Raw genomic sequence first — 21,112 nt, forward strand, 5'->3', positions numbered from 1 at the left:
CACGTCTGCTTCAGTGCAAATGCTTCTGTCAACTATATCATAGTCCTCAGTGTTGGAAATGTCTCTTTCCTTCCCCTGGACTGGGGTTCCTTGAGGGCAGGAGCCACAGGTCCTCCTCGGATCCCCAGCCTCCAGTGCAGGGCCTGGGGGAGGTGGGCTGTGCGGGTGAAACCCCTTCCTGGGGCTGCGTCCAGCCGACGGTGAGGCAAGGTTGCAGGATGTGGGCAGTCGAGGTTAGCAACCACTGCAGGATCTGAATCCAGATTGGTGCTGAGAACCCCTTGGGCTACGACGTGGCCTTTTAAAGCCAGTGAGGAGGTTTTCTGGGGGCCCAGAAGCCCTGAGCCCATTGGCCAGACTTCCTGGGAGAACCAGAGTGGATTTGCATGAAAAAGAACACTGCCTTCATTGAAATTCTCCTCGTCTTGAGTGAAACAAAATCACAAAGAAAAGGAAAGTTTTAATCCTGAGCAACTTCACCGCTGAGGGGTGTTTTGAGCTTCTAAAAATAGAGAGGAAATGGGTCTCCTTGGGCCACTCTAGTCACTGCCTCCCCAGCCAACCCCCACCACCCAGTCAAGGCCAACCTCTCATGCAGTGGGAGACAGCTCTCTCTCCAGCAGATGCCCGCGGCGGGTGCCGTGCACTTCTGGAGCCGGACGCAGCTGTCCCCCCCAGGACCCCAGCATGCCGGACAGCAGAGTGACCCCGCAGGAGAGCCGGCTGGATGCGAGCCTGGGGACCACCCAAGGACACTTGGGAACCAGGTAAGTTGGAGGTCGGTCTCTGTCCATGGAGCCTCTGGCCGAGCTGTGGACTTGACTCTGCTGTGTGAACCTGGGCAAGCTGCTTCACTCTCTGAGCCTCAGTTTCTTCATCTGGGAAATGAAGGGAAGGGTCTGGATGATCTCTAAATGGAATAAGCCGTGGACTGGGACATGTGTCACTTGAAACTGTCTACTCCCCTGTGTGGCCAAGAGGGGCTCAACCGAGGAATGAGGGCATGAGTAGGGGGCTGCAGGTGGATGGAGGAAGAAGTTTTCAGTCAATAGGAATATTTCCCCGTCTCCTCAAGGGGGCCTTTGGCATGTGGGTTTCAATGACGGACAAGGACAGGGGAGAGCCAGAGGATCCGGCTCCAGCTTGCTGTGTGACCTTGGTGGGTCCCTGCGCCTCTCTGGACTGCAGCTTCCCTGTCTGTACATGAATGCGGTGGTTGAATTTTCCCCAAAGCCCTCCTGCTGTATGTGTTCTGCTAATCTGTGATTCAGAGGAAGCGGATTCAATTGGTCAGCCATTCACTAGTGCCCACTCTGGCCCAGGCCCTGTCCATCAAAGGAGTGGTAAGATCCTGAGAAGTTGAGACCCAGTCCTGGCCCAAGAAGCCCTCAACCAGGAGGCAGGGAGAAGGCAGACACATGGAACCCCAGGGTCCAGATGCCTGTGGTCTGTGCCCAGGAGGAACACAGGCCAGGAGGAGGAGGGAAGCTTCCCACGGGAGACTCTTGAGACAGGTCTTCGATGGTCAGGAGGGCACTAACAGTCAGAGAGGAAGGGCCATGCGGGAGAAGGGACCAGCACTGCCAGGGTGAGAATATGCGAAGCAAGACGGGGAACTCAGGGAAGGGAGAGGCCTGGGTGGCTGGAGTGCGGCAGGGGAGAAGGACAAGGGAGAAATGCCGGGGGCTGAGCCCTATGGGGAGAAGTTGCCAGGGTTCGAGCTACAGAGTGAATGGCCATTGTTCTCAATGAGGGGTTACAAGGAAGGAAAGATGGAGCAAATGGAATAAATGTGAAAGTGCCTCACGGGCAGAGGCCCCTCCCAGGGCTGGAGGCCTGGGCCCTGCCCTGGGTCTGCCGAGAACGGAGAATGGACTCCTGTCCTGCCAGAAGCAGGGGCTCCTTACCTTCAAGACCTCCAAGAGCATGAGGTCCAGCCCCCTCCCTGGGAGGGTCAGTGGGGCCCTCAATGTGGGCTGGCTGGAATTCCCTCACCCTGGGGAATGGGCTCACAGAGGCCTGGACCTGCTTTGCAGACTCCATAAAAGAGAAGCAGCAGAGAGCCCCAGGCTGGGGCAGGGCTGCTAAGGGTAGGTAGGTGAGGAGCCCTGTGGGGGAAGAGAGGGCTGAAAACTCAGAAGGTCAGGCCCCCTGCTTTCTTGCTTAGCGACTTCGGGTAAGTTGTTGAGCTTCTCTGATCCTGAGTATCACCGTCTGTACAAATGAAGACAAAACGCCTGACCACTGTTAACCCTGCAGAAAATTTGGACAGATTCTATCAGCTGGTGTGTATGAAATGCTTTCAAAGGCACAAGGACCACCGCTCAAATGCATAGTTAACCTCCTAGCAATGCCTGGGAATTCTCTTAGCAGGCTGCGGGTGCTCATGCCTTGGGTTCCCATCCAGCTCTGCTCTGGACCTAATCTGATTCTGGGCAAGTCACCCTCTCTGAGCCTCAGTTTCTCCATCTGTCAAATGGGGATGATAACGCCTGCTCTGTCGGCCTTGCAGAGTAGTCATGAGGAAAGAACTTTGAACCCTTGTTTAACATTGTTCTCAAGTCAGAGGCCGTTACAGCTGCTGTGATGCCCCTTCAGGCCAGCCCCAGCAGCAAAGGGCTCTATCTCAGGCTTGCCTATCTGTCCTGGCCTTGTGGCCATGGGCTGGCTGCTGCTCCTGGGGGAGGGTGGGCCTACATTCCTCCAATAGCCTGAGAGGGGCCTTATCTTACCCCCTTCCCCTTCCCAGGGTTGCAGAGGGGAGGCCGGAGATCAGGGAGGTGGAGACTGGGAAGAGGAGGGTTTGCACACCAGGCTGACCCACATGAATTCCCTTTTGTGCCACACCACTTGCAGGGTTGGAGGGAGGGAGCCGGGCCAGGGCCAAGAGAGGATGGGTCTGCTGGGTTGGAGCCAAGACGGGTCAGGCGCTGATCTGGCAGCTTGCGCTCTGTGTCCTTTGAGGCTGCAGCTGTAGACCATGCCATCCATCAGGAGTACCCATCGGAGTAGCCCTGTTAAACTCTCGGTGCGGGAGGGACACCAGCCTCCCTGAGCCTGAAGAAGCCCAGGTTGGAGGAAGGGCTTCAGAAGAACCAGAGAAGGAGACAGTTCATCCTGGGTTTGAAGGGTGGTGGATGCCCTGGTGGTAGGCAGGGGCATCCTGTGGACAGAAGCAGTGGTTGTGGAGGAGTTACAGGTGGCCGTCAGACCAGTCAGGTTAACTCCTAAGCTAACTCCTAGGTCTGGATAGGCTGGTGTGGCCAGACTAGGGGCAGCCAGGCATGAGGGCTGCCAGAGCCAGAGGAAGAGGCAGAGAGGAGCCCTGGCAGGCGTGGAAGCAGTAGAAGCAGAAGGAGAGCCTAGTTTGGGGAGGTGACTCTGGCAGCAGTGAATACAGGCTGGAGTTGGGAGGCAGACGCCAGGAGAAGGGAGCCTGCAGAGTCGAGTCTGGCCCAGGGAAGGATGGTGAACTCTGAACTGACCATATTCCCCCTGGGCTCCCAGCTGCCTCTCCCAGCCCTGCCTGCTCAAAGACTGGGTGCCGAGAGGAGTTCCCTCAGAGCCAGGAGTGTGGGACAGGCACAGGAGGCTGCTGCAAGCCCAGTGAAGAAGGCTGTTCTCACTGATAAAGCTTTCCAAGGACGGTAGGGAGTGAGCTCCCCATCTCTGGGGTGTGCAAGCCTGGGAGGAACAAACCTAATGCAAATGCTATGGAAATGATACAGGCATCCTTAAGAATATGGAATATCCAGGGCCTTCTAGTTTTCCCAACTTCCTCCCCCTCACTTCCCCATAATATGAGAAATGGTTATCGTAGAGTTGCCTTTTCCCTCTTATTTTGGTATCTTTATTATCTATCTGTTTTCATAAGTATACATTCATCTATTCAAAATTATTTATTATTGAATATGTCAGGTACTATGCTAAGAGAATATCATAGAAAACAAAACAAGCCCCAACTTAAGGAATTAACATACTTGCAGCAAAGACAGACATGAACAAATAATTATATAATTATCTTTTTTTTTTGTAAATTTATTTATTTTTGGCTGCTTTGATTCTTCATTGCTGAGTACGGGCTTTCTCTAGTTGCATCGAGCGAGAGCTACTCTTCATTGTGGTACGCGGGCTTCTCATTGCGGTGGCTTCTCTTGTTGTGGAGCATGGGCTCTAGGCGTGCAGGCTTCAGTAGTTGTGGCACGCAGGCTCAGTAGTTGTGGCTTGCAGATTCTAGAGCGCAGGCTCAGTAGTTGTGGCTCATGGGCTTAGTTGCTCCGCGGCATGTGGGATCTTCCCAGACCAGGGCTTGTACCCGTGTCCTCTGCATTGGCAGGCAGATTCTTAACTACTGCACCACCAGGGAAGTCCCAATAATTATACAATTACTTATTAAACTATAAGTGCAAAAGGTGCCATGAAAGAATTAAGGGGAAAAAGGAGGGAATGTGGTCATTGCCACTGAATTGCATACTTAAAAATTATTAAAATGGAAAATGTTTAATTTCTTAATAACTGACTCAGAGGTTGGTGAAGTCTTCCTTGGGAAAAGTAACGTTTAAGCTGAGACCCAAAAGAGGAGTAGGAGTTGGTAGGGAAAGATGTTTCTAAGAAAAGGGCATAGCACGTGCAAAGGCCCTGAGGAGCTTGCAGTGTTTGAGAAACTAAAAGACCAGTCGGCACAGGACAGAGGATGTGGGAGTATATTATAAGTACCACAGGAAGGCAAGGTCAAGAGTCCCAGGATAAAGGGCAGGGCACATCCCAGAAGTCAGAATCCCTGGGGCAAAGTAACCCTGGGCACAGACCTCTTTTTTTTTTTTTTTTTTTAATGATTATTTATTTATTTTACTTATTTGGCTACTTGGGTCTTAGCGGCGGCATGTGGGATCTTCTCTGTGGCACGCGGGATCTTTTGTAGCGACTCCTCATTGCGGTGCGCGGGCTTCTCTCTAGTTGTGGTGCTGAGTGCACGAGCTCAGTAGTTGTGGTGCACGTGCTCTCTAGCTGTGGAGGGCTGGCTCCGGAGTGCGTGGGCAGGCTTCTCTCTAGTTGTGGCACATGGGCTCCAGAGCACATGGGCTCAGTAGTTGCGGCACCTGGGCTTAGTTGCCCCGTGGCATGTGGGAACTTAGTTCCCCAACCAGGAATAGAACCCACATCCCCTGCATTGGCAGGTGGATTCTTAACCACTGGACCACCAGGGAAGTCCCGGTCCTAGACATCTGAATACAAGTCTGGACGCTTTCAGGATGCAGATGAGCCTAGGCCAGCACTGAGTTCCTGCAGGGGCTGTAGAGTCACTGGCTGGGGTCAGTAGAGCCCAAGCTGGCCTGGAGTCAGAACGCTGGGCCAGAAGCTGACTCACTCTGTCCCTAGGCAAGTCCCTGAATGGTAGGCTCTCAGGCCAGTGGGGGTTTTTTAGGTCACTGAGTCTAACCCACTCTGTCACAACATTCACATACTGTCAACCTACCCTGACTTGAATACCTCCAGGGATGAGGAACTCACTACTTAGCTCTTTGTCCTGCAAAAGACAGGGGCAGTGATAGTGAGAGAAAGTCTTATATCACCCTGGGTTCTATGAGTGCCCCCTGGGTCCTGGCTCTAGCCCTCCTCCCCAGGCATCCCTGGCTCCTTGCAAAGGAGCCTGTGAGGAACATTTAAAGTCAGGGCTGGGAAGGTGCTTTGGAAACTGCAAAGGTTGCACCATGTGAAGGACATCTAGGACCTAGCTTGGACTCTAGCCCCAAGCAGCTGTAAAATAAGAATTTATATCTGCAAAATATAATAGGTTGTGTGTAAGCAAAATTTTCATATAGTGAAATGTACAGATATGAGTATAATTTGATGACTTTTGACAAAAAGTATATACCCCTGTAATCAACAACTCAGTAGAAATATAGGACATTTTCATCAGCCCAGAATGTCCTCTCTGCTCCGTTCTAGTCAGCTCTCACCCCCGTTTGTCCTTAAGCAAACCAGTTTTGAACAGCCACTGTTTTCTGGCGGTTCTTGAACATCATATAAATGGAATCATACAGTATGTACTTTTCTATGTCTGGCTCCTTTCACTTATCATGACGTTTGCACGATTCCTCCATGTATGAAGTGTTTCAGTAGTTCATTCTTTTGTATCATTGAGTAGAATGCCGCCGAGTGGCTAGACCACGATTTGTTTGTCCATTTTCCTGTTGAGGGCATTTGAGTTGTTTCCAGTTTGGGGATTTCATTAGTAAAGCTGCTGTGAACTTTCTTGTATAAGGTTTTCTGTGGACATATATATTCATTTCCTTGGAGAAGACCCTAGAAATACAACTGTTGTATCAGAAGATAGGTATATGTTTAAAGAAGCCACCAGAAGTTTTCCAAAGTGGTCATGCCATCACCAAGAGCGGTTTCTGTTGCTCCAAATCTCTGTCAACACTAAATATTGTTAGTCTTTTTAATTTTACCTATTCTGGTGGTCGAATAGTGGTATCTCATTGTGGTCTTAATTTCCCTGATAATGATGTTGAGTTTATTTTCATGTGCTTATTGGCCATTTCTATATCTTCTTTTGTGAAGTGTCTATCCAGATCTTTAGACCATTTTATAATTGTGTTCTTAATCCTTTTGTTACTGATTTGCAGAGATTTCTCGGTATATTCTGGATATCAGTCCCTAACTAGATACTTGTATGGAAAATATTATCTCCCAGTTTGTGGCTTATCTTCATTTCCTTAATGCTGTCTTTTGATGAGCAAACATCTTTTTATTTGATACATCTAATTTATCTAAGTATTTCTTTTATGGTTAGTGCTTTTGCATCCTCTCTAAGAAATCTTGGCCTGTACTAAGGTCACAAAGATACTTTTTTCTATGTGTTCTACTAAAAGCTTTAGCCTTTACATTTAGGCCTATGATCCATCTCAAATTACTATTTTCTTTTTTCCCACATTTTTATCCAGTTATTCAAGTGCCATTTGTTGAAAATGATTTTTTTTTTCAGTATTAAATTGCTGTGGCTCCTTTGTTTTAAAAGAAAAAAAAAAAAGAAAGTCAACTGTCCATATGTAGGGACCTATTTCTGGATTTCCTTCCATTGAACTATTTTTCTATATTTATGTCAACACACACTGTCTTCATTACTATAGCTTTATATTAAGTCTTGAATCAGATAGTGTTGGTCCTCCAACTTTGTTCTTTTTTTTTTTTTCAAGATTGTTTTGGTTATCCTGGGAGCAGTAGACGCCTCTAAGATGCTCCTCAATGAGTCTTACCTTCTGTATTCTTGTGTAATCCCCTACCCTTGAATGTGGGCCAACCTAGTAACTCATTTCTAAGAAGTAGAATATGGCAAAAGTGATGGAATTTCATTTCAGAGATTTGGTTACAAAAAGACCATGATTTCATTTTGACTGCTCTCCCTCATTTTCTTACTTGCTTGCTCTGAGGGAGAGGCCCAGGTGGCAAGGGCCTGAGGGAACCCTCTGGTCAACAACCATTAAGGATTTGAGACCCTCAGCCCAACAACCTGCAAAGAACTTAATTCTGCCAACAACCCCATGAGTGAGTTGGAAGCAGATCCTCTCCCAGTTGAACCTTCAGATGAGAACACAGCCCTGGTTGACAGTTTGATGACAACATCACAAGAGATTTTGAGCCAGAGGCACTCAGTTAAGCCACACCTAGATGTCTAACCCACAGAAACTGTAAGATAATAAATGCTTGTATTTTAAGTCACCACGTTTTGGGATAGTTGTTATGGAATAATAGGTTACTAACACAATAGCTCCTTTGTATTTCCATGCAAAATTTAGAATTATCTTGTCAGTCACAACAAAAAAGACTGCTGGAATTTTGACTGAGAATGAACTGAATCTATATTTCAAGTTGGGGAGAATATCCTGATCAATGAACATGGTATGTATTTCCATTTACTTAGGTCTTTGATTTCTCTCAACTATGATTTGTAGTTTTCAGTTGTAGATGTCTTACACCTTTTTTCCTATATTTGTTCCTAAGAATTGTATGGGTTTTGATACTATGTAAATTGTATTTTAAAGTTAATTTTCTAATAATTTGTTATTTATAAAAAATACAATCGATTTAAAAAAATTGACCTTGTATCCTGTGATATTACTAAATTAATTTATTAGTTCTAGTGTTTCTTTTTCTTTTTTTTTTTTTTTGTGGTACGCAGACCTCTCACTGTTGTGGCCTCTCCCATTGCAGAGCACAGGCTCCAGACACACAGGCTCAGCGGCCATGGCTCACGGACCTAGCCACTCCGCGGTATGTGGGATCTTCCCAAACTGGGGCACGAACCCTTGTCCCCTGCATCGGCAGGCAGACTCGCAACAACTGCGCCACCAGGGAAGCCCTAGTGTTTCTTTCTATAGATCCCCTAGGATTTTTTTATATATACAATTTTGTTATCTATTTTAAAAGATAGTTTTACTTCTTTTACTTCCAATCATTTTGCCTTTTAATTTTTTTTTTTTTTTTTTGCCTTACGGCACAGGCTAGGACCTCCAATATGATGCTGAATAGAGGTAGTAAGAGTGGGCATCCTTGTCTTGTTTCTAATATATTTAGCATTTCCACTGATCTTCATTCCTTCTTGTAAATCCATGTTTTCATCTGGTGTAATTCCTATCAGCCCGAATAAATCCCTATAGCGTTTCTTGTAGTGAAGGTGTCCTAGTTAATCTCTTGCTGCTTAACAAATCACTCAAAACTGTGGTGCCTCAAACCAACGACAATAATTTATTATCTCTCATGGTTTATATGGGTCAGTAATTCAGGAGCAACTTAGTAAAGTGGTTCTGGCTCAGGGTCTCTCATGAGGTTACAGCCAAGATGTCAGCCAGGGTAATAATACTCATCTGGAATTGGAAGACCCTCTTTCAAGCTCACTTATAAGGTCGTTGGTAGACCTCTGTTCCTCACTGGCTGTGTTAGTTTCCTGTTGCCACTTTAACAAATTACCACAAGCTTGGTGGTTTAAGACAGAACTTTATTCTTTCATAGTTCTGGAAGCCAGAAGTCTGAAATCAGTTTCACAGGGCTCAAATCAAGGGTCAGCAGGGCTGTGCTCCCTCCAGAGGCTCTAGGAGAGAATCTGTTCTTGGCCTCTTCCATCTCCTGGAGGCTCCCCGCCTCCACCCTTGGCTTGTGGTCGCACCACTCCAATCTCTGCCTCTGTGGTCACATTGCCTTCTCTTCTGTGTGTGTGTCAAATCTCCTTCTGCCTCCCTCATGTAAGGATACAAGTGAGTGCATTTAATGCCCACCTGGATAATCCAGGATAATGTCCCTGTCTCAAGATCCTTAATTTAATCACATCTGCAAAATCCTTTTTTAGGGGGTGGGGAGGGGAGGCGTGTAAAGGCATGTAAGATAATATTCAGTTTCCAGAGATTAGGAGATGAATATTTGCAGGGGGGTGGGGCATTTTTCAACTTACTACATTGGTGTTGTCCAGAGACTTTAGTTTTGCCAGTGGACCTCTCTATAGGCTGCTTAAGTGTCTTCTTGACATGACAGCTGGTGGCTGGGCCCAGGGCCATCTCAAAGTTTTCTTTACTCATATGTCTGATGCCTGAGGTGGTAAGACTCAATAAGCTGGGATTGGGAACAGCTGGGGAGCCTCAGTATCTTTATTTCTATGTAGCTTCTTCACATGGTCTCCTTCATGGTGGCTTCAAGGTAGCCAGATTTCTGACATGGTGGGTCGGGGATCCAAAAAGCGTGTATCCTGAGAGAGTCAGGTGAAAACCGTATCACGTTTTATGATCTAGCCTTGGAAATTACATAGTGTCACTTCTACGACATTGTATTTGTTAGAAGCTGGTCATTAAGGCCATCCCATATTCAAGGAGAAGAGAATAAAACTCAGTCTATTGATGGGAATAGTGTAAAGAATTTGCAGACATGATTTCAAACCATCACAGAAGTGCGCTGGTGAAAAATCCTCCCATCCTGCATTTAAATGAAATGTCATTATTTCACTTTGTTTTTAATTGAAATATAGTTGATTTACAATGTTGTGTTAGTTTCAGGTGTCCAGCAAAATGATTCAGTCATATATATATATATATATATATATAGTTTTAGATTCTTTTCCATTAGAGGTTATTGTAAGATATTGAGTATAGTTCCCTGTGCTATACAGTAGGTCCTTGTTGGTTATCCATTTTGTATTTGCTTTCATTCTGAAAGATGTTTTTTGAAAGATATTTGATGTTGTCTCACAGGTAACTGAGGCTCTGTTCATTTTTTTTAATATAACAGCTTTATTGAGATATAAACTACATGCCATAAAATTTACCCATTTAAAGTATAAAATCCAGTGGGTTTTAGTATATTCTCAGAGTTGTGCAAACAATACCACAGTCCATTTTATTTTATTATTTTTTGTGTGTGGCTATGCTGTGAGGCATGTGGGATCTTAGTTCCCTGACCAGGAATGAACCCTTGTCCCTTGCAGTGGAAGCATGGAGTCTTAATCACTGGACCTCCAGGGAATTCCCCACAGTCCATTTAAAAATATTTTCATTACCCCAGAAGAAACCCTAGACCCATTAGCAGTCACTCTCCATTTCCCCTCAAGCCTCCAGCCCTAGGCAACCACAAATCTGCTTTTTGTCTCTATAGATCTGCTTATTCTAGACCTCTCACTTAAAGGAACTGATATAATATATCATCTATTGTGAATGGCTTCTTTCACTTAGAATGATATTTTCATGATTCATCCGTGTCATATCATGTATCAGTACTTCATTCCTCTTATGGCCAAATAATGTTCCAGTGTATGGACATGCCACATTTTGTTTACCCAGTCATCAGTTGATGGACATTTGAGTTTTCATTTTCTGGCTATTATGAATAATGCTCCAATGAACATTTATGTACAAGTTTTTGTATGGACATACGTTTTAATTTCTTTTGGGTATAAAGCTAGAAGTGGAAATGTTTGGTCATATAATAACTCTATGTATAACCTTTTGAGGAACTAGCACATTGTTTTCCAAAGCAGCTGCATTCCCACTAGCAGTGTACAAGAGCTCCAATTTCTCCACATCCTCACCAACACTGTTAGTATCTGTATTTTATAAACAGCCATTCCAGTGTGTATGAAGTGTTATCTCATTCTGGTTTTGATTTGCATTTCCTGATAGCTGATGGTGTTGAACATCCTTTAATGTGCTTGTTGTCCATTTGTATGTCTTCTTTGGGCAAATGTCTATTCAAATCCTTGCCCCGTTTTAATTGGGTTTTTTTTCTTTCCTTTCTTGTTGTTGTTGAATTGTTAGAGTTCTTTATATATTCTATACAATTCTCTTATCAGATAAATGATTTGCAGATATTTCCTTCCATTCTGTGGGTTATCTTTTCACCTTCTTGATGGTGTCCTTTGAAGCACAAAGAGGTTTAATCTTGATGTAGTCCAATTTACCTGTTTTTGTTTTGTTGCTTGTACTTTTGGTGTCATAGCTAAGAAGGCTTTACCTAACTGAAGACCACCTCCGTGCTTTCACTGCCTAGGGTGTGGGTTCCACCCCTGGTCAGGCAACTAAGATCCCACAAGCCATGTGGCGTGGACAAAAAGCCCCCCAAAAAACAAAAAAATAACAACTTAAGTCCACATAGATTTTCTTCTAATATTTTTACAGTTTAAGCTCTTACATTTTGGCCTTTGATACATTTTGAGTTAATTTTTTGTGTATGGTATGAGGAAAGGGTCCAACTTTATTCTTTTGCATGTGGATATTGAGTTGTCCCAGCACCATTTGTTGATTTGTACCATTTGTTGAAAAGAATACTTTCCGCATTGAATTGGCATGGCACCCTTGTTGAAAATCAGTTGACTATAAATGTGAAGGTGGATTTCTGAATCCTATATTCTATTCCATTCATCTATATGTCTATCCTATGCCAGTATCACTTTTTCCTGATTACTGTAGTGTAGGTTTATAGTGTGTTTTGAAATCAAGAAGTGTGGTCCTCCAACTTCGGTCTTTTTCAAGATTGTTTCGTCTATCCTGGGTCTTTGGAAGTTTCATAGTAATTTTAGACCACTTTGTTAATTTCTGCCAAAATGCCAGCTAGGATTTTGATAGAGATTATGTTGACCGATAGATCAATTTGGCTATCTTTTTTTAAAAAAGTTTTTTTTAATTAATTAATTATATTTATTTATCCCTGGCTGCACTGGGTCTTCGTTGCTGCGCGTGGGCCTTCTCCAGTTGCGGTGAGCGGGGGCTACTCTTCATTGCAGTGCGTGAGCCTCTCATTGCGGTGTCTGCTCTTGTTGCAGAGCACTGTCTCTAGGCGCGTGGGCTTCAGTAGTTGTGGCGCGTGGGCTCAGTAGTTGTGGTTTGCGGGCTCTAGAGCACAGGCTTAGTAGTTGTGGTGCATGGGCTTAGCTGCTTTGCGGCATGTGGGATCCTCCCAGACCAGAGCTCAAACTCGCGTCCCCTGCATTGGCAGGCAGATTCCCAAAGACTGTACCATCAGGGAATACCCAATTTGGCTATCTTAACAATATTATTATTGCCATTTTAACAATATTAAGTCTCTTTGCTTAGCTTAGCATTTGCTTAGCTCTTTGTTAATTTCTTTCAACAATGTTTCATTCTGTTCAATTAAAAAATCTTTTTTCTCTCTAGTATTTGGATTAAATAATTTCTATTATTCTGTCTTCATGTGTATGAACTTTTTTTTGGGGGGGGGGGTAGTTTCCAATCTGCTGTTAAGCTCATCTAGTGAATTTTTCATTTCAGAGATTGTACTTTTCTTATACTTTCTATTTTTATGTTGCAATTCTCCATCTGTTCATCAGTTATCATTTTTTCTTTAAATTATCAAACATGTGTTAGCAGCTGTTTTAAAGCCTTTGTATATTTATTCTAACATCTGCGTCATACCTGAGTTGTTTCTTTTGGCTGTTTTCTTCCCCTTGATTTTGGCTCACATTCCCTGCTTTTTCAGATGTCTGATCATTTTTTTGTTATATGTTGGATACTGTGATATGTCAGGAGTATGCTGATTTGAAGAATTTAAAAATACGTGTGCATTAAACTAGCGTCTCAGCCACAATGCTCTGCCTTTCTGAGCCAGTTGCTCCGAAGAAAACCCATGTTGCTGAAGTGTGTGGAGAGGCATAAGGAGCTTCAGAGAGCCTCACCCAATTTTAGGCGGAGCATATGGTGGTTCAGAACATAAAATCTGGAATCAGATTGCCTGGATTTGAATCCCAACTATTCCAATTACAAGCTGTATAACCTCCAGCAAGTTACTTCATCTCTTTGTCCTTCCATTTCCAGTTAGATGGGGGATTCTAATTTAGTACCTACTTTATAAGATCGTTGAGATAAGTAAATAACACATGTAACACAAATGGAACAGCACCTGGCACATACTAATTGCTCAGTAAATGTTAGTTCTCACTTTTAAAAAAGTGAAAACATGTTCCCCTAAAAGACCAGGCTCCCACAGCGCTGTGCCTCCACCTCGCGACCCCCTTGCCTGCCATGCTCACAGATACCTCTCCTGTATACAGGCCATGTACGTGCCTCTCTCCTTCACCCTCCTCTTTAGGCTGTGGGCTCCTCTAGGGCAGGGATCAAGTCTGGGAGCCAACATTCATGTGCTGCAGGGACACGACACCCCTGTTGGTAGACGTCTAACTTCCAGCTCTGCCCCCAACCTGACACCATGAAGTTCCTCTGGCCGAGGAGTGGGCAGTATTCTTCCTTCCTCTCATCTCCTTAGTAGAAACATGGAAAACCACCTATCATCAGAGCTGGGACTTAGAGACTATCCCTTCCACCCCTTCATTTTATAGATGGAGTAACTGAAGTCCTAACAGGAAAAATGTGCCCAAAGTCAAACTCGTGGTACTTCATGTACAAATGGCAATTTTCTAGGAGTCTTTGCTTTGTGTTGGAATTATGTCAACTCCAAGCTTCATACTGCTCTCCCAGCGATGATTCAAGACACCAATTGACAGTTATCTGTGTCTGTCATCAATGCAACATAAGAAAATGGTTTGACGGTTTAAACCTTGGCTATATAGAAAATTTTTCAAAATTTTGGAGGAAGGGTGTAAAGAAGGGTCTAATGATGAATGATTGGAAGCAGGAGTTTTGAGGACCATGGGGTGCCCACCTTTCTACACTTCCCGCCCTTTTGCCCCTGCCCCACCCACTCGAATCACCCAGCAGACCTGAGACTATTGAGGTATAGCCTGTTGGTTAAGAGCATAAACACTGAAGCCCACTTGCGCAAATTTGCATCCTACTCTGCTAACTGAAAGACCTTGAGCAAGTTACATAATCTCCTTGTACTTCAGTTTCCTCATCTGTAAAGTGGGGATAGTGATAGGAATTACCTTACGGGGCTGTTGTGAGGATTAAATGAGTTAATATATGGGTAAGGTGCACAGAACATTGCCTGGCGCACAGTTAGTGCTGCATACCTGTTAGCTATTAGCCATTACTATCGTTATTCTTGCCTTGTTTTCCCCCGGCTCCTCAGGCCTGGGAGCCTAGTAACACCCAACCTCGTAGCCTTGTCTCTGCCTGGTGCAGCAGAATTCCAGCTCAGGCCCCCAAATCACCAGTCATAGACAGAAAACTGGAAGGCCCTCTGTCTGTGACTTACCTGAGGAAACTGAGTCCCAGAGAGGACCAGGAACTTGCCCAAGTTTACCCAACTAAGGCAGAACCTGGGCCCGAATCCAGATGTCCCAGTGCCCAGGGACCTGTCTTGGGCATGACCAGACTCCTTCCAGGCTTTGCAGGGGAGTTCAGTGTGACCGTGCAGACTGTGTGATTAGCTAGACAGGGTTAAACACTGAGCCACTGCCAATTGGGTTAGAAGTCAGCTGGCTGGCGGGAGGGCCCCACCACCATGGATGGTGGGAGCCAAGGTGAAGCTGGGACTAGCCTTTGGCCTCTCAGCAAACACTCTGCTGTTAGGCCCTTAGACTGGGGGCTCAGTCACAGTCAAGGGCCCCTGAGTGCCTGCCCCAAATATGTTCCTTCTGGTGGATCTGGGGGGATATGTCTTAGACCACCTTTGCCCCATCCTCACCCTTTCCAAGAGACCATGGATCCCCAAAAGATCTCTGCATTGGCCAAGATCCCCCTGTGAGCTGGGGGACCAAGGCCGGGGACAGTCCACAGCCTGAGTCTATGACCAGGGCCCTGTATCCTCTTCTGTCTGCACCAGCATCCCCTGCTGCACCATTGCCTGGGACGCTTACCCTCTGCCTCTCATAAAATAAACCTTCACCCCTATCCAACTTTCTCCCTTTAATTTTGCTGTACCCCCTACCCCAGCCTGGGTCTGGTGACCCCAGAGTGACCTTGAATGCATCTTTTTTTTTGACTGTCAGTCCCATCATTTCCAAGCCTTCCAGGCAGGGGCCAGGCTCACTGGGCTCACCTCTGCCCCCAGGCCCCCTGCAATGTCTGCAGAGGAGGCACTCAGTCAATAATCACAGTAGGAAGGAGGAGAGTCAGCCGTCCGTCATGGGACGGGGAGAGATCATTTCCAGCTCTGAGAATATGGGCTTAAGGTTTTTATCTCAGGTAGACAATTATGTTTTAAAAAGTAACACCCAGACTCTCAATGTTAAGTGCTCTGGGATGGGCTCAGCCAGGACAGCTCCAGGAGGAAACATGAGAGCTGGGAGTCCCTCCCAGAGGGCTTCCGGGAGGAGGAAGGGTCTGAAGAACAGCTGGAAGCTTCTGCCAGGGGGAGGCAACCTTGTGGCTTTTCTGTTTTGTTTTGTTTTTTTTAACATCTTTATTGGAGTGTAATTGCTTTACAATGGTGTGTTAGTTTCTGCTTTATAACAAAGTGAATCAGTTATACATATACATATGTCCCCACATCTCTTCCCTCTTGCATCTCCCTCCCTCCCACCCTCCCTATCCCACCCCTCTAGGTGGTCACAAAGCACCGAGCTGATCTCCCTGCGCTAGGGGATAGAAAGGGAAGATGACACATTTCCCAAGCCCTCCTGCCTAGAATAAGCCCATTTGCCCAGCCTCCTCGTCAGTTTGGGAACTCTACATCCAGAGTGGCTGTCGAGCTGCCCGGGAGGGGCTGAGGGATCTGGGTACGTGTTCCTGCTAGACCCCCGAAGTGAGGACACTTCTCCCGCCATGCCCACCCACATCGACCCCCAGTGCCAACTCCTATCATCAACAACAATGCTCTGTCCTCACTAGGAAAGCGGGAGGAGGAGAAGAGGGGCAGCCCGTATTCTCTTCAGGACAGAGGAAGAGTCTGCATTCCCTTCTGGGGTTCACTGGGTTGGTTGTTAATATATAGCATGGGCTTCCCAAGCCCCCTGGGTGCCCTGAAACTGCAAGAGACCATCTGCAAACATGGATGGTGGGGCCAGGGGAGGGCTTCCAGCAGTTTCTCAAAGGGCTCATAACTCATGGGAGGCTCAGGACCAACACCCCAAACCCAAATTTTCAGGATGCCCTGAGGTGGCAGTGGGCAAGGATCACTGGGGGAAAAGGCCATTAAGAAACTGGAATTTGGGACTTCCCTGGTGGTCCAGTGGTTAAGACTCTGCGTTTCCAATGCAGGGGTCACAGGTTCAATCCCTGGTTGCGGAACTAAGACCTCACGTGCCATGCACTGCAGCCAAAAAACAAACTGGAATTTGAAAGGGCAGAATTCTCTTGAAGCTGGTGTGCTGGTAGTGACAGGCCAGCTTAGTGTAGCAATCTGGAAGTCATCTGCCATCTGACTGGGTGGAGGGCCTTGGAACAACTCCTGCCCCATCCTGCTGCTATGCCCTGACTCTTAGCCTTCGAATTAGGACTTAAGTTCCCCCTAACACCCAGGGGGACTGCCTCCATTTTTTTACTTCGTCCAATCCCCACTCACCCCAAGGCAGTTGGCAGGTGAAAACTAAGGTGGGGAGGTAACTCTGGGGTGATGGGAGTGGGAGGCGAAACAGCACAGTGGTTGGGAGGGGGGTTTCTAGAGAGCATGGCCCAGGTTTTAGAAGATGCAGGTTTACTGCCACAAACCTGAGAGTCTCTGGAATGAGGTGCAAGTGGAGGGGGCGTTTGAGGACAAGAGGGCAACGTGCAGAGATATTGTTACCGTGGAAGAGGGGCTTGCCAGAGGCAATGTGAGATGGAGCTGTTGGCTGAATTTTTTTTTTTTTTTTCCGGTACGCAGGCCTCTCACTATTGTGGCCTCTCCCGCTGTGGAGCACAGGCTCCGGACGCGCAGGCTCAGTGGCCATGGCTCACGGGCCCAGCCGCTCTGTGGCATGTGGGATCTTCCCGGACCGGGGCACGAACCCATGTCCCCTGCATCGGCAGGCAGACTCTCAACCACTGCGCCACCAGGGAAGCCCTGGCTGAATTTTATGATGCAAATAATGGTTAGATCTAGCTTATGTGGTGTCCTGGTTTCAGGGCCAGTTATGGAGACCTGGATTTCAAATGCCATCTCTGCCTCTTGCTGGGTGTGTGACACTGAACAAGTCTAAAACTCTCTGGGCCTCTCACCTCACCTGCAAAATGAGACTATTACTACATTCCATATTAGGTTGTTGGGAGAATGCAGAGAGCTAACGCACATAAAGCACTTGGCACAATGCGTGCATTTAGTAAAGAAAAGTTAAAAAAAAAAAAAAAAGTCAAACCTCCTGCCCAGCCCCTGGGGCCCAGGGCTGGCTCCAGGTAGAGGGCCCAGTGGCAGGAACAGTGTCCTTGTGTGGCTCTACCCAGGATGACAGCCAACACGCCCACCTGCACTGGCATCTAGACCCCTCCCCTGCCTCCTGCCCTCTTTATGTAAGCCTCACAGGTGAGCAGCTAGGACCTGAGCCAGATGGGTCAAAGGTATCTGGGGCCACACCTCACCCGCAGGCCCAAGGCAGGATGGGGCGGGTCCCCACTGACGCCCAGCCCCACTGCATCATCACCTGGAACCAGGGGACCTGGCAGCACTGGCTCCGACACACATGATGCTTTAGCTGAAGGAGCACAGGGGATGTTGAGCTCTGTGCCTGCCAGCCCCAAGGAGGAAGGTGAGTGCCCTGCGGCAGCCAGACCCTCGCGGCATGCAGTCCTCTCTAAGTCCTCGGTGGGGGTCTTCCAGTTGGGAGTCAGGAATCACAAGAGAGATTTCAGGGGCACTGATCTTTGAGGTGAGACGGGCAGGTCATGCAGACTAAAGAGCAGTGGGGGGCGTGGGGTCCACCGTGCAGGGGAATGGGGAAACCCGTGGGAAGCAGCGCTGCAGACTAGGTCACTGTTGAGAGCTCCAGCCTGTGCAGAGGGACCAGCCTGTGTGGCCAGGACCGTGGGATTTGGAGGAGGCACTGCTCCTCTCCCTACTTGGGGTTTTTAGGATTTGGGAAAGTATTTGGGCAACGCCCTCCACTGAAAACATCCTGTGGCGTATAGGAGTAGGGTTCTCCCTTTGCCCCCAGAGCAGAGAGAGGTGAGAACCAGAACAAGAAACGGCGGTGTGGGGCCGGACGGTTGCCAATAGTGGGCAAGAGTCTTTGCAAAGCAGGAGGCCCAAGAATTTGATGTATTTGCTCATCCTGGTGACCGATTGATCCTGGGGACTAGAGAGCCCGGAGGCCAAAGGCAGCCACCTCCTGCAATGCTGCGTTGTTCCTGATGCGAATAGAGCATGTGGGCTTAGGAGGCGGTAAATTGCAGTCCGGTACCGAGGCTGGGAGCCAGTGAGTCGTGTCCAGGAAGGAGGGCAGGTGCCCCCTTAGCCCAGCCAGGCCACGAGGTGACTCACGCTGTGTCTCTATTGCAGGATGGTTTTGTGGTTCTGGACCTCTCTGGGGCTGATGCGGCTCTCCCGGGGAATGCTGGGACAAGCTCTCTGAGGTTCTCACTCTCTCCCCGGTGAGCTCGCAGGGTGTGGCCACCCCTCAGGGACCATGCCAGAGGCACTCCTGCTCAGGTCTGCCAGCTCCACCCTGAGGACCATGTAAGGAACAAGGATCCCACCCTCTTCCCACCTCCCGGCCCCCACGCTGCCTCCCAGAGAGAGTACCCAGGCTTGGAAGGGTGTCTCGACCCCCAGACTTGGATTGGGTCTTTTCACCCTTCTTAGTCACCATCCTAATCTCACCAAAGAATTTCTTCCTACTTATTCCCCAAAAGATCCATGAGAGTTCACCAGTAAGGATGAGAGCTGTTGATCTACTAAGCACTTTACATGTATCCTCTTATCCTCACAACGGTCATAGGATTTAGGCAGAAAACCTAGGCTCAGAGAGGTACAGTGACTTGCCCAAGGTTGTACGGCAAGTAAAGTGACTTGAACAGGCCGACTCTGGTGAATCTCAACGCTCTATTATTTCAAGAAAGCATTTATTGAACACCTACTGCACACAGAGCAGAGGGTTGATTGGGAAGAAAGAGCCACAGAAATAAAGAGGAGATGGATCCCCATCCATGAGGGGTTCACATGGAAAACGAAGGCTCCCCTCGACTTACGTGTCACACGCATAGTGACAACTTGGGAACAATTAGATCCAACGAACATTTACTGAGCTCCAACTGCATGCCAGAGAGTACTGAGGGACAGAGGTCAGGGTTGAATCAGACATGACCCGTACTCTCAAGGAGCTTCCCAAGCCACGTGTGGCCTTCAAAACCCAAACCTGAGTGTTTGAGGGCTACAAGGGTGAGAGGTGTTGGGGATAATCCGGGAGGACTTCCTGGAGGAGCTGAAGGAAGCTTTTGGCAGGCTGTGTCTTTAAATGGTTCCCATCAGCTCTTCTGCCAAGATTGGAGGAGAAAGGAGAGCCAGTTCAGAGAGAGGAGAGTGCGGGCTCTCCCAGACTCCTCTGCCTGCCCCACACACATCACAATATGTCTGCTCATACATGCCCTTCAAGTGTTTTCTTGCTCCCTGTGCTACTGGGCAGGTGCTGAAGAAGTTTTTGCTTCTGTGAAAGTGAGTAAAGGCAAGATGCTCATGGTGTGTGTGTGTGTGTGTGTGTGTGTGTGTGTGTGTAGTGTGAGCTGGGGTTGAGAGCAATTCCCGTCCTCACCAGGGATACTTTTTGGATCTTCTTCCTCCTAGGAATGAGTAAAGCAGGGCAAGTCAGCCTCCTTGGGCCATTCTCCCACCATAACTGTCATTCTGCTGCTTAGGAACTTCCGCCTCTGGGACTGAGCCAAGTTCTGGAGCGCTGTATTCCAGGAGGAGTCTAAGATTCCAGAATGACGGGGATACCGTGTCAATCACCTTTGCCCGGCTCATCGTGTTGACTATAATAGTCGTACCTCACTTGCTGGGGTCATTTACCAGCCACTTGTTCCTTCTGGCATGGCAGCAAGAATTAGAAGGGGCCCAAAATGCTTTTAAGGAGTCAAAACTGAAGGGATTGCTCCCCAAATCTCTTTTCTTTGAGGAAAACATTATAAATTTCACTTTGGAAGCCATCTCCTCTGAGTTAACTGACAATTCTAACAAGCTTGGATATTTTATTTCCTAGTCTGCTATCAAAAAAACCCTGTAAAGTAGGAGGGAGGTGAGTTGCTACAGGCCGGCACAGTGACAGTGGCAAGAAGTGACCACTAGTAATGCAGGTGAGAATTAAAAACTAAAGACGACCATGGCCAACAAAGACATGTGAGGCAGCAGCCACCTTGGGAAGGGGCAGATGGCCCTCGACGCGATGCAGTTTCGCTCATTTTTGTGTTACAAGCCAGACCTGTAGAGTTTGTTACTAGTATGACCTTGAGTGAAGTGAGCAGGAAAAAGTTATAGGGGGGTCCAGCAAATTCTGTTTCAGATGATGGACAAGGATACCCTCCCCCTAAGGGGACTAAATCTTGAAGGTTCAAACCAAGAGGAAGAGCATACTTTACTCATTTAGATAATTAGGTGGTTTTTTTTAAATTAATTTATTTTAGTTTTGGCTGCGTTGGGTCTTCGTTACTGTGCGGGCTTTCTCTAGTTGCGGCGATCAGGGGCTACTCTTTCTTGCGGTGCGCGGGCTTCTCACTGCGGTGGCTTCTCTTGCTGCGGAGCACAGGCTCTAGGCATGCAGGCTTCAGTAGTTGTGGCACGTGGGCACAGTAGTTGTGGCTCGCGGCTC

At 47.4% G+C, this 21,112-nt stretch overlaps 1 protein-coding gene across 4 annotated transcripts in view; it reads left to right on the plus strand.

The window, feature by feature from the left end:
• Positions 1-446: 446 nt before the first annotated feature.
• The window catches only part of ACSBG1 (acyl-CoA synthetase bubblegum family member 1), a 49,373-nt gene continuing 28,707 nt past the window's right edge, over positions 447-21,112 (plus strand). For 2 of the 4 annotated variants that reach the window (XM_067755434.1, XM_067755448.1), the window contains exon 1: positions 447-767. In XM_067755434.1, coding sequence (XP_067611535.1) covers positions 688-767 — 80 coding nt within the window. In that variant the 5' untranslated portion in view covers positions 447-687. The remainder of the gene's footprint in view (positions 768-21,112) is intronic. The other 2 variants (XM_067755441.1, XM_067755459.1) reach the window with 2 other exon arrangements.

Source organism: Pseudorca crassidens, chromosome 1 (assembly GCF_039906515.1).
Source record: "Pseudorca crassidens isolate mPseCra1 chromosome 1, mPseCra1.hap1, whole genome shotgun sequence".
NCBI classification, from domain to species: domain Eukaryota; kingdom Metazoa; phylum Chordata; class Mammalia; order Artiodactyla; family Delphinidae; genus Pseudorca; species Pseudorca crassidens.